At 44.0% G+C, this 13,112-nt stretch overlaps 1 protein-coding gene across 1 annotated transcript in view; it reads left to right on the forward strand.

Moving 5' to 3' along the window:
* The window catches only part of LOC308578078 (putative helicase senataxin), a 287,528-nt gene that overhangs the window by 149,496 nt on the left and 124,920 nt on the right, over positions 1-13,112 (forward strand). Inside the window, exons 9-12 of the mRNA XM_081178360.1 lie at positions 402-3,284; positions 7,033-7,135; positions 7,896-8,054; positions 8,516-8,739. Of these exons, the coding sequence (XP_081034486.1) occupies positions 402-3,284; positions 7,033-7,135; positions 7,896-8,054; positions 8,516-8,739 (3,369 nt within the window). The remainder of the gene's footprint in view (positions 1-401; positions 3,285-7,032; positions 7,136-7,895; positions 8,055-8,515; positions 8,740-13,112) is intronic.

Below are 13,112 nucleotides of genomic sequence, written 5' to 3' on the forward strand. Positions count from 1 at the left end.
CTAGAACAGAAGCAGTTTTCCTCCTCCATGTTTGTTTGAAGGGTGGTTTTTTATTGGCGACAGAATTCACCCCCTTGAAAACCTTGTCTTTTTTCATTTTTTTAAAAAAATGTTTCTAGCCTTGTTGGCTGGCAATACCCCCCCCCCCCAAAAAAAGAGATCACTGTATAGTGACTAGTATAGGGACAGGGGACCTGTGGCTACAACTCCCATAATTTCTGACTGTTGGCCATGCTAGCTGGGGCTGGTGGAATTTGAAGTCCAGCAACACTTGAAGGGTGACAAATCCCCCTTTCCCATCCTAGTGAAATCCTTGAAGTGAGGCGGGTTGTTGTTGGATATGCAGAGCAGGAAAGTTGAGAACATGCTGCTAAACATTGACTTCCCGTTTCCTGTTTCAGGATACCATTTGTCCTGATTACTGCCTCTACTTGTACAAAGATATGCAGACCCTGACTGACCTGTTACATTCTGACATCGGCCAAGACATGCAGTTGCACAACAGCACTTTTTTATGGTTCATCCCTTTTATCCACTCCCTTATGGACCTGAAGGACCTGGGGATTGCCTACAGCATAGTGGTCATTCATCACCTGTGTTTGGAAATCCAAAATGTCCTCAGTGGCACTGTTGAGACTTGTGACAAAGTGTCTGAGTTCTTCATCTGGATCTTGGTGACTGTTGTTGAGTGCAGCCTTAAGAAAAATTGCCTTCATTTTCTGTGGATCAGCTCAGAAATGTGGGTGTGGATAGTGGTGAAATGTGTCATGCTTCCAAGTACGGTGTTCATGCCTGGCATTGAGAGAAGAGTAGTCAGGAATAGCTTAAGAAGCACAGTGACATCACCATCTTGGGAACCTGAGCCCATACAGTTTGCCTGCATGAAACTGATCCGTAACATCCTGAAGGAAGGGTATCAGGTTGTGCAGTCACCCACTTGTAAGCAGTTCCTTGATGAACTCAACTTGCTTCGCCGTAGCCACAAGCACTGGGAGCTGAGTTCCCCGCAGGCTCTAGAATTACAGAACACTCTGAAGGAGATCATATGGAGCATCATGAGCAAATCGTTAAATCCTTCCTCCCTTGTGAAGAGCCCTCCTGTTTGTGTAACTTCACCTACTTTCCTAATGAACCACAAAAGGCAGGAAGACAGGTGTCCAATGAATATGGACAATGAGCACCTACCCTGCTTGTCTGTGTTAGCAAAAAGACACATGGATGCCCAGAAAAATGTGGTGTCTCATCAATGGCCAGGGGTCCAAAACAAGCAAGATCCCTTCTACAAAAGCTTTGGCCTCGGTTTTCAAGACCTGGAGACCAAAGACTTCAGCACAAAGGAGAAGCCCAGTTCTTCCAGATCTCTTACAGAAAAGAATGGTAACAGCAGCAGTGCTTTGGAGAGAAAGGTTGGTCTAAATGACCTTACAAGCAAAATCAGATCTCTGAAACCAGACAGCACCCTGCAATTAAAACTGTTACCTGAAAGCAGTAGGAGAGGAAATACCAACCTGGAGCCAGGAACAGAAAAGCTGCAGTTGGTCAGAGACAGAACAAAGAGCCAGGAAGGGCAGAGGAGTGAAATCATTGTAGCCAGAGGCAGCACATCAGACACATTGCCTTGCAAATCAGAGGCAAGCTCAGGCAAGGCCTCTGTTGTGTGTGCTAAAGGAACCAGTTTGCCCATTGACTCTAGCCAGGAAAGCATCATCCGTCATCAAAAATGCATTAAGAAGAAAGCTAAAGGCGCTGTTCAAACTTTGTCTGCCCGAGAGAGCAACAAGTTGTCTGCTGGTGCAGATGATTCCCCAAACCAAGTCATTATTTCTGACGCTTCTTCAGATGAGGATGAAAACAAAATGAAAGCTGGTAGAGAGAGCAGGAAAGGGCAAGTGGACGCGTGCCTTGAGAAGAAATTCAGTGCCCCAGAGCAAGAGCCATTGACTACTCCAGACCTCATACATCATACAGCAGCTCGTGAAGGCCACATCGGCAAGGGAAATGCAGTAGTATGCTCAAATTTCACAGGGATATGTGCTGGCAATGGAAGCTGTTCCAGGTGCACAGATCCAGTTCTGCCCAGTACATCAGCATCTGCCAGTCCTTCAGGGTCAGCACCTGCTGTCAAAGAATCCACTATTCAGCCAGGGAAGAGCTCTGCAGAATATGGGCAGGTTAAAACAGCTAGAGAAAGTCCCAAGGGAAGCATCAAGCCAAGCATGCACAGTAAAAAACCACTGCTGGCAAAACTGGCAAGATCTACTCCTGCTCTGGTCCCACCCAACGAAATCCAACATATGCCAGCCCCAACCTTAGTGACAGAAAAACATGGCCTATCAGAGAAAGTCCAAAGAGCAGCCGAACTTGCTCAGTGCACACAGGACAGTCTTGCTGAGTTGCGCAGTTACAGGGAAATTGTTGGCGAGGTGGATGTTCCCCAGGAAAGGACATCACAATTAGTAAATGCTCAGCAACTAACTACTAGAAATAAGAACAATTTTGCCTGCCAAAAACGTCAGCTCTATAGGCAGACAAACCCCAAAGAGAGAGAGAATTGTCAGTGTACTCACGGAGAAACTCAGGAGGCTCAGCCAGCCAAAAAACCCAAGGCGGCAGAGCTAAGACCTGTGCAGTCTGCCAGTATGGTGGGGGTGGAAAATCAGAAGGAAAGTTCTGCTGGAGCTAGTAAAACCAATCATTTGACCTTTCCAGATCCCTCCTCTAGCCCATGTGACGAGGATGTGGCTTTGAAAAAGAGAGAGCCCCAATTGAATGAGAACAAAGATGGTGACGGCTTCTTTCTTACACAGTTGGATCCAGTGTACACGGAACTGTGTTCACAAATAGAAGATGGCAGTTACCTCTCAAACATGGAAGTCAATATATCTGCAAGCCCACTGCAGGGTAGTAATGATGACTTGCAGTTCAAGACCCCGACACTGAGCAGCATTCTCCAGCCTCGGATTTCAAACAACACCCCTCAGTTGCTGAATGCGCAAAATAACCATATTGTCATGGCGCTGCCCACCCCCAGAGCTGGTTCTTGGAACAAAGTGCACCAACCCTTTGCACAAACAAACATTGTGAATGCCCAGCAGAGAGACCATGGGATTTTCACCAGAGAGGTGCTGAAGTGGAACTATGACATGTTTGCAAACTTTAAACTGTTTGGGCCACCAAGCCATCTCCTTCAGTCTATTGTTGCCCCTGTCACAGCCAAGTTTGAGGATTACAATGACTACTTCAATACTTTCTTCCCCTTAATGATGCTAAATGCATTTGAAACGGTAAGCTGGCAACAGACCACCTCATTTTTCTCTTTCCTCCTCAAAGGAAATCCTCCCACTAGCTGAAATTAAACTCTCTCTCTCTCTCTCTCTCTCTCTCTCTCTCTCTCTCTCTCTCTCTCTCTCTCTCTCTCTTTCAAAAGTTGACAAGTTGACACATGTTTCCAAATACACATCCATTTTGTGTTCAACTTCCCCGCCCCCCTCCATGGTTTCCCCCATATTTTTTAAATTTGCTGCATATTATCAATATTCTATACCTTGTCTTTTCCACACTGTACTCAACAACAAGTATTCAGTTGCTGTTCTTCATTCAAATCCTACCTACCTACGTCTTCTTGATCTCTAATTTCCATAGTTAAGTTTGCCAATTTGGCATATTCTGTCAGTTTAAACTGCCACTCTTCTTTAGTAGGTGTCTCCTGATTTCGCCATTTTTGTGCATAGAGTACTCTTGCTGCTGTTGTAGCATACAATTGGTTCGTCTGTCTTCTTGAAACATCCCTAAGAGAAATGCCTTGGAGTTTTTTGGGAGCATCACCTTATGTAATTTTTTAACCTCATTATAAACCATCTCCCAAAAACTCTTAGCCACTTTACATGTCCACCACATATGGTAAAAAGTGTCTTCTGCTTCTTTACATTTCCAACATAAGCCTGACTCTGATTTGTACATTTTTGCTAGCTTACTCGGTGCCAAGTACCATCTGTGAGTCATTTTCATAAAGTTTTCTTTCAAAACATAACACACTGAGAATTTTATATTCAATTTCTACGGTTTTTCCTATGCCTTCATCTCTATATTGTGCCCACATCGCTAGTTCAGTGGATCATAGCAGATTTATCTATTTCAATCTTTAGTTTCTCATCCTAAAAGCCTCTTATACATCTTTGAAATTAGTTTTTCTCTGTTTTCTAATAACTCTTTTTCAAACTGAGAGCTTTGATTAATAAACCCATGCGTCTTACCTTGTTTAAATACTTCAATCAGTTGATAGTATTGCAACCAATTGATCAACCAATCCTTTTTATCCTCTAACTTCTTAAGCAGGCATAGGCAAACTCGGCCCTCTGGATGTTTTGGGACTACAATTCCCATCATCCCTAGCTAACAGGACCAGTGGTCAGGGATGATGGGAGTTGTAGTCCCAAAACAGCTGGCGGGCCGAGTTTGCCTATGCCTGTTCTTAAGCATCACACCCTCTTCTGTGAGGTCCAGTAGGTCCCTATAAGTCACCCATTTCTTTTCCATGTTTTGTTTTTTTCTGTGAAATTGCTTTTTTAATTACATTTTTCAAAAATATTTTGACAAAAATACAGATCCAATATTTTCAAACAAATACCGTATTTTTCGCCCCATAGGATGCACCGCCCTATAGGACGCACCTAGTTTTTTTTTGGGGGGGGGGAATAAAGAAAAAAAATTATTCCCCCCCCCAGGCACAGGGCTGGCACGGGGGAAGCCCAAGCTTCCCCCCACCCCAGCCCCCAGAACAGCCTGCTATCCGCAAGCCTAGGGAGCCGCGCCAGTCTGTTTGGTTTAAGTTAATCCTGCTAATGAGCTTACATGTGTACAATAACATTTCCAGTAAGTCTTTATACTTCTCTCAGACTCTATATAAGTTCTTCCTGAGTATCCATCAAAATGTTATGCTTTATTCTTGGCTTTCTCCCCGCCAGACAAATACTGAAATATCTCTTTGCCATTCCTTAAAGCAGCTTGTGTTATTTATTATTGGTATTGTTTGGAATAAGAATAACATCTTAGGTAAAATATTCATCTTTATGGCTGAATCCTTCCTAAAAATGAAAGTTTCGTCCTCCCCAATTAAACTTAAGCCACACCTGCACATACATTTAAATCAGTATTGTACCACTTTAAACAGTCTTGGCTTCCCCCAAAGCATTTTGGGAACTGTAGTTCATTAACGGTGTCAAGAAGAGGCTCCTATTGCTTGATTGTTAAACCACTCTAGAAATTGTAGCTCTGTGTGAGAGGAAAAGGGCTCTCCTAACAACTCTCAGCATCCTTGACAAACTCCATTTCCCAGGATGCCTATGTCAAGGACATGGCTGAATCGAATGCCAGGGAAGAGTCCGACTCTGGAGACCAAAGATCGCAGACAGAGCAGGAGGAGGTGGGCTCGACCCCCTTTCATCAAGAGTTCCCTGACTCAGCTAGAGAAAGGGGAGGGGGAGAGATAGACGGCCGTGGGAGGGTTGCTAAGCAACCAGCAGAAAGGCAGCGGACAGGGAGTTCTTCTTTTGAGAGCTGAAAAGGTTAGAATGCAACGGAAGTGCAAAAGGGGAAAGGCTGGACTTTGGCATCCTTCTTGCTGTGACAAGGGCGAAGACTTAGAGTGACTAACTTGTTTCAAGAGTGTCAGGCTGGGAGCTGCACTCTGGATGTAATTTATTATAAATGTACCATAAAACTGACAGGGAGTCATTAAACCTTATCAAGGCTTGCTTGCCTGTCTGAGATCATTACAGCCTATGCGGGAAGGAGCCATGGCTGTTTAAAGTGGTATAACAGTGCTATGTAGGGTGTGGATGTTGTCTTAGGACAGGAGGTGGGGGAACATCTGTGACCCTCCAGATGTTACTCAACTACAACTCCCATCAGCCCTAGCATATGGCCAGTGGCACAAGGGATGGATGGATGGATGGGCATTGTAGTCCAGCAATATCTGGAAGGCCAAAAGTTGTATTATTATTATTATTATTATTATTATTATTATTATTATTATTATTATTATTATTATTATTATTATTATTATTATTAATTTTATTATTATTATATTTTATTATTATTATTATTATTATTATTATTATTATTATTAATTTTATTATTATTATTATTAATTTTATTATTATTATTATTATTATTATTATTATTATTATTATTATTATTATTATTATTATTATTTATTTATTACCCCACCACTCTGGGCGGCTTCCAACAAAATATTAAAAATACAATAAAACATCAGACATTAAAAACTTCCCTAAACAGATTCCCCACACCAGCCTTTGAAAGGTGTGTCTCGTTCAAACAAAAGGGATTTTTGTAAGCCTAACTGTTGCACTAGTGTAGTGGTGGACTCAAGGTTTTTTTTGGCAAGGGGGAGCGGGGTTAAAAGTGTCCCATTTGGGGTTTTTTTGGATGGGGCAGGTGTTGAATGTTTTTATTTAGTTTTACAAATGTATGTATCAAAATTATGCTAATACATCACAATAGACATTTTTTTAAGCAATACAGTCCTCCCTCCCAATCCCACTAAGCGAGAGCATGTGTATTTAACAAAATACATTGCATCACAATTGTCCATGAGTAGATGGAGGCTGCTAGTTCGATGGATTCCCAAACAGGAAAGTAATAACAGAACATCATATGTCCATAAAATGGTTGGAGTCTTATCTTCAGTATAGAGCTTTCAGATATTTGGTAAGTTTCTTCATTAATATCACTGTCCATACCTTTTGTCCTCATAAGAAAAGTTGCAAGTTTGCTAAATTTCTCAATTTTGTGCCACCAGTTGTTGGGCTGCTGCAAGCAGGGATTTTATTATTTCCTTAGACTGTAACTCCTTTTGCTCTCTGTGAAAATCAGTCAATAAAGTTAACTGTGGTGAGCCACAGACTCTCTGGGCCCCATTTATGAGCAGGGAATCCTGCCCAATGCTTTTAGCAGCCCACATGTGGTGGAAGAGCAGTCTCTTAAGCCTATGCTTCCATTTCCCTGCAGGTGGCACAGGAGTGGCTAGAGAACCAGAAATCAAAAGAGCAAAGGCCTTTTGAGTTGAATTTGCTGAACTTCAACGCAGACACAAATGAAGCAGATTTTACGAGTGAGAATTTCACTGCATATAAACAAATGGGAAGTAGAAATGCAGTCCTGTTTTTAATGGTGGTTGTAGTAGATAACAGAAGTGCTTGTGTTAACACTAGACTGTTGGGGTGAGCAGTCAAGGGCTATTATACTTTATTCTGCCTGTATCTTTTTTGCTTTTCTGCCCAACACAGAATGTTGATGTGTATTTTAGCCTGTTTTCAGTTTCTCGTTGATTTGATTTTTTTAAAATGTTTAAAATAATTTTTTTACCAATTATTTTATTGTTTTAATCTTTTGGTAAACTGCTTTGAAGTTGTGAAAAACCAAACAAGCGGTGTATAAATTTTATGAAATAAAATAAACCAATATCTGTGACAAACAAACTGATATCCAGGTGCTGCAAATGATTAAATGAATAATGAATAATGAATAAAAATCAATTTTATTTGATTAAAAAGAAAGAAAGAAAAAAAAGAAGAAAAAAACAAGGATTGAGGCAAGGTGTGCCTGCTTTATCTCAATACCCAGAATGCTTTCTCTCTCCAAAATGGACCTCAGCAGCAGCAATGAAAAAGCTCATACAACTAAATTGAGTGAATATTTATTAGAATGTGCGACTGGGTAACCAAAAACATCTGGAATTCAAAGTTCAGCTGTAGCAACTTGTGCTCGACATGCCTACTCTTTTATTAAGAGCTTTTGGTAACAACGTAGTTGTATCTGTATGTGGCTAAATGCTTGCATATTTTTGTTCTGTGTTCAAATTACTTCTCTAGTTAACATCTCAAGAAGCAATTTAGAGAAACAGCTGCACCCAAAGGAATGTGACTTGGTGTTCTTAATATTGTCTGAAAAGCAAAACTTCTATAGCAAAGAAGGCAAGGCAGAGAGCTGTCCATTACACCATGTGGGCTATGTGACTCGGTTTTATACTGGTAGGTTTTTTTTTATAAAAAAAACCAATAAGTAAGTGTACAAAACAATTATGTTAGCCAACCCTTGGTGTCAGTAAGTTATTTGATTTGGGATGGGGGACCCATTTCTGCTATTTCAGCATGAAATTCTGGCTCAGTCCAGGTATTGCACCAAGCTTTGTGGTTAAGAAAGCTTAACTATAGTTTGGCATGAAGTTTTGAGTTGACAAACCATGGTTTATCATCCACTGGCAAGCCAAGAAGCCATGGATTGAGATCAGAAGCCATTGTTTGAAGTGGGGTTACAAGCCACGGTTTTGGGAAATGGAAGCAGGCAAAGAACTCTAAACAATGTACAGTCTGTTAATATGTATGCTAGAAAAGCTCTCAAATCATGATTTGAATGCTAGATGATAATGAATGCATACACCGTGGTTTCTGAATTGTACCCCTGTCTCTCTCTCTCTCTCTCTCTCTCTCAGAGATGAAAGAGCAGGATGCCTGTCTTCTGTCTGTCAAGACACAAGGAAATTTGTCCGGTGTTGATAAGAATGTCAGGTGTGTGGTGGTCAGTTCTTTGGTGACAACGGAGCAAATGTTCAAGGCCCTCCTTCTTCTGAACCGAAGCCCTCTAGCCAAAGCCATAATCAGCCCACAAAACTCTGACTTCTGTCTGACAGGCTCAACTGTGGACTTGGAGACTTCTGTAAGTGTTTGTTTTAAAAGGCAATATAACCCAGTTCTGACTTGGGGAGGTATAAGATATTTTGCTACCCATTACACAAATCGTATGCCAATGAGCCAGGGGTTAAGCTGAAACTCCCTCAGAGATGGGCAGAGAAGACCAGAGAGAGGCAAGAGAATATTTCTACTCCAGCAGCCAACTTTCCGGAGGTGGAGGCGGGCGATAGGAGGAGAGACAGTTAGCTGTTAAGATTAGCAGCAGATGGAAGCTTTCTCCTGCCATCTCCAGGGAAGCCTTCGGAATTATGGTTCACACACCGCCGCTTTTCAAGTGTTGCCCGTAACATGTGGCCACAAATCTGCATCTCTTGGGAACATGGTCTTTTAGATGTGAGACAAGGGTGGGGACCTCAGTCCCAGGGACCAAATGCCACCCTCCAGGCCTCTCTGTTTTGTTTTGTTTTAATAATTTTTATTAATTTTCCAACACAAATAAACAATCATATCAGAATTTCCACAAATTTAACTCTATTTGGACTTCCTTCAGCTTCTCTGACAATCATCCATATTTGCCTCCCAGTTACGCATTTCTTCTGTTTATATTGCCATTAACCTTCCCTCCCACTTCTATTTCTTTCAAACAATATATCTCAACTTTCACAGTGCTTCTTGGAACCCCACTAGCGTTGTTTGCACATCACACGTTCTTTTCAGATATTCAACAAATTTCCCCCAGTCCTCGATGAACTTTTGGTCTCGAAGATATCTGATTTTCCCAGTTAGTCTGTCCAGTTCTGCATAGTCTCTCAGTTTCAGTCTCCATTCTTCTACCGTCGGTATTTCCTCTTGTTTCCATTTCTGGGCCAGTAGAATTCTTGCTGCTGTAACTGTATATTGGAAAAGTTTACAGTCCTTTCTTCTTATTTCCTTTCCTGTAATCCCTAAAAGAAATATCTCTGGTTTCTTTGCAAATGTACATTTTAACATCTTTTTCATTTCATTGTATATCATCTCCCCAAATCCCTTCACTTTCTTACACTCCCACCACATGTGATAAAACGTTCCTTCTGTTTCCTTACATTTCCAACACTTATTACACGTCTTATACATTTTTGCTAATTTTACCGGTGTAAATATCTTTCATATTCCATTCCAACAATATTTTGTACATTTTTGACAGAATTTTAGAATCATTATTTATCACTTCTGTCTGGAACTTTGAGTCTTTTTCTACATAACCCTTTTCTTTGATATCTTTTTTAAACATTTCACTAACCTGAAAACAATGCAACCAGTCATAAATATGTTCTCTAACTTGTTCGTATGGCATTAGTTTCCATTTTCCTCCTTCTTTGATTATCAATTGACCATATGTAATCCAGTTACCTCTCATATTTATTTTCTTTACACTCATAACCTCTAATGGAGACAACCAGTGTGGAACTCTGGGTTCTAATAGGTTTTTGTACCTCCCCTGAGTGAGTGCTTGAGGGCCCTGCTCTTGCCACTTACCATCTGGCCTGGGGCGGGGCCTGAAGCCTCATAAGGACTGCATGCTGCTTGCTGCCTGCTGCCCAGGAGGACTCCCCTGAGTGAGTGCTTGAGGGCCCTGCTCTTGCCACTTACCATCTGGCCTGGGGCGGGGCCTGGGGCCTCATAAGGACTGCGTGCTGCTTGCTGCCTGCTGCCCAGGAAGACTCCCCTGAGTGAGTGCCTGAGGGCCCTGCTCCTCCCTGCCACTTACCACCTGGCCCAGGGCGGGGCCTGACAGGCCTCACTAGGACAGTTGTTACTGCCGGAGAGGCACAGAGTGTTCTTAAAATGTTTTTTAAAAAATTTCTCTGGATTTTTTGTATGTGGAGGGTGGGGGTGGCATTGATGTTTGGTTGGGCTTGGGGAATTATTATTTTTTTATTTTGATGTTTTTGTAATTTTTACTTTTTTTGTTTGTATTGTTTTATTTGTTTTGTTTGTTTGTTTAAGGTGTTATTTTGTTTTTAGGGGGAGGGGTCAGGGCTGCCGGGGAGTGGGCCCCAGCCCACAAAATAGCTGGGGCATGTTCCACGGGGGGGGGGGGATGCACTGGGACAACCAATCTCAGTGATCACGGGTAGGAGGAGGAGTTATGCTCAGACCAGACCATGTCATCACAGAGGAGGCAGGTTTAGTCGTTGTCTGAGGACTATCCCTGCCTCCGGGTCTGGTCCTGACCGGATGGATACTAGAATCAGCAAGGGATACCCACATGACCTGAAGGTGCTGCTGTGCAATGTCAGGTCAATGATTCAGAAGACCACTGCCATCCATGACTTGATCATGGATGGAGGATTTGACCTGGCATGTGTAACAGAGACTTGGTTGGATGAAGCAGATGGGCCTGTCCTTGCCGCTGCTTGTCCACCAGGTTTCTCTTACGCACAGCAACCCAGGTCACGTGGGCGGGGAGGGGGGGTTGCAGTGATTTTTAGGAAGTCATTAGTTTGCACCAGGCGTCCTATTGGGAAGACCCAGTTCTCTGAGTGCATGTTCTGGAAGTTGGGCAATAGGGGCAGTACAGGATTCCTTTTGGTGTACCGACCTCCCCGCTGCGCCAAGGATTCCCTGCCCGAGCTGCTTCAGGTCGTGGCGGATGTTCTCCTGGAGACACCTAGCTTGGTCGTCCTAGGGGATTTTAACATCCATGCCGACACGACCTTACAAGGGGCCGCTCGGGCCTCCATGGGGTTGTCCCTGAATAAGTCTGGCCCAACCCATAGCCGTGGACATGCCTTGGACCTGGTGTTTACCTCTATGGATGTTGGTGATCTGACACTAAGTAAAAGCGAAACGAAAGAAGTGCCATGGTCAGATCACTTCCTGGTGCAACTGGACTTCTCTGCGACCCATCCCCTCTGCAGGGAGGTGGGACCAATTCGGATGGTCCGCCCCCGCCACTTAATGGATCCAAATGGTTTCCAGAGAGTGGTAGGGGATGCTTTATCCCATGTTGATGGCCTTTCAGCTGATTCCCTGGTGGCCCGCTGGAATGTGGAGTTAACCAGGGCTATTGACTGTTTGGCTCCGAAGCGCCCTCTCCGATTGCATGGAGCCCGGACAGCCCCGTGGTTTTCCACGGATCTGAGGGCAATGAAACAATCGTTGAGACGGCTAGAGCGCCGGTGGCGGATAACTCATTCCGAATCTGACCGGACACAGGTTAGAGCTCAACGTCGAGCCTACCAAGTGGCGATAGCGATGGCGAAGAAGAATTTCTTCACCGCCTCTATTGCATCTGCAGAAAACAGCAGCAGGAGACTTTTTCAGGTGGTTCACAATTTAGCGGAACCACCTGCAACATCGGGGCCCAGTACGGGCCACATGTTCTCCTGCAATGATTTTGCAAAGTTTTTTGCAGATAAAATCGCTCAGATTCGGGAAGAAGTAGACTCCACCGTGGGAGCAGGGCCGGGGCGGGAGAGTGCAAGAGTTCTGTCTAGTCAAGTTGAGTGGGATCAATTCCAATCTGTTACCTCCGAGGATGTGGACAGGCTGCTTGGACGAGTGAAACCAACCACCTGTCTCCTTGCCCATCCTGGCTTATAAAAGCTAGCCGGGAAGGACTGGGCGATGGGCTTCGTGGGGTGGTGAATGCTTCCCTCCGTGAGGGAGCCTTCCCGGACCCGCTGAAAGAGGCGGTTATTAAACCGCTTCTTAAAAAACCATCTTTAGATGCGGCCACGATGGCCAACTATCGCCCAGTCTCAAATCTTCCATTCCTGGGTAAGGTGATTGAGCGAGCGGTTGCCGAACAACTCCAGGCACGCCTGGAAGAAGCGGACCATTTGGATCCCTTCCAGTCGGGATTCAGGCCTCATCATGGGACTGAAACTGCCTTGGTCGCACTGGTTGATGATCTCCGGCGGGCTAGGGACAAAGGTGAGAGCTGTTTCCTAGTTCTGCTGGATCTCTCAGCGGCGTTCGATACCATCAACCATAGCATCCTTCTGGACCGTCTTGAGGGGCTGGGAGCTGGGGGCACTGTTATACAGTGGTTCCGCTCCTTCCTCCTGGGCCGTGTTCAGAAAGTGGTGGTGGGGGTTGAGTGTTCAGACCCCTGGGGTCTCACTTGTGGGGTTCCTCAGGGTTCTGTCCTCTCCCCCATGCTTTTCAACATCTACATGCGGCCGCTGGGAGAGATCATCAGGAGGTTTGGGCTGGGTGTTCATCAGTATGCGGATGATACACAGCTCTACCTCTCTTTTAAATCAGAACCAGTGAAGGCAGTGAAGGTCCTGTGTGAGTGTCTGGAGGCGGTTGGAGGATGGATGGCGGCTAACAGATTGAGGTTGAATCCTGACAAGACAGAAGTACTGTTTTTGGGGGACAGGAGGCGGGCAGGTGTTGAGGATTCCCTGG

Source organism: Podarcis bocagei (genome assembly GCF_964188305.1).
Source record: "Podarcis bocagei genome assembly, chromosome: W".
NCBI lineage: Eukaryota > Metazoa > Chordata > Lepidosauria > Squamata > Lacertidae > Podarcis > Podarcis bocagei.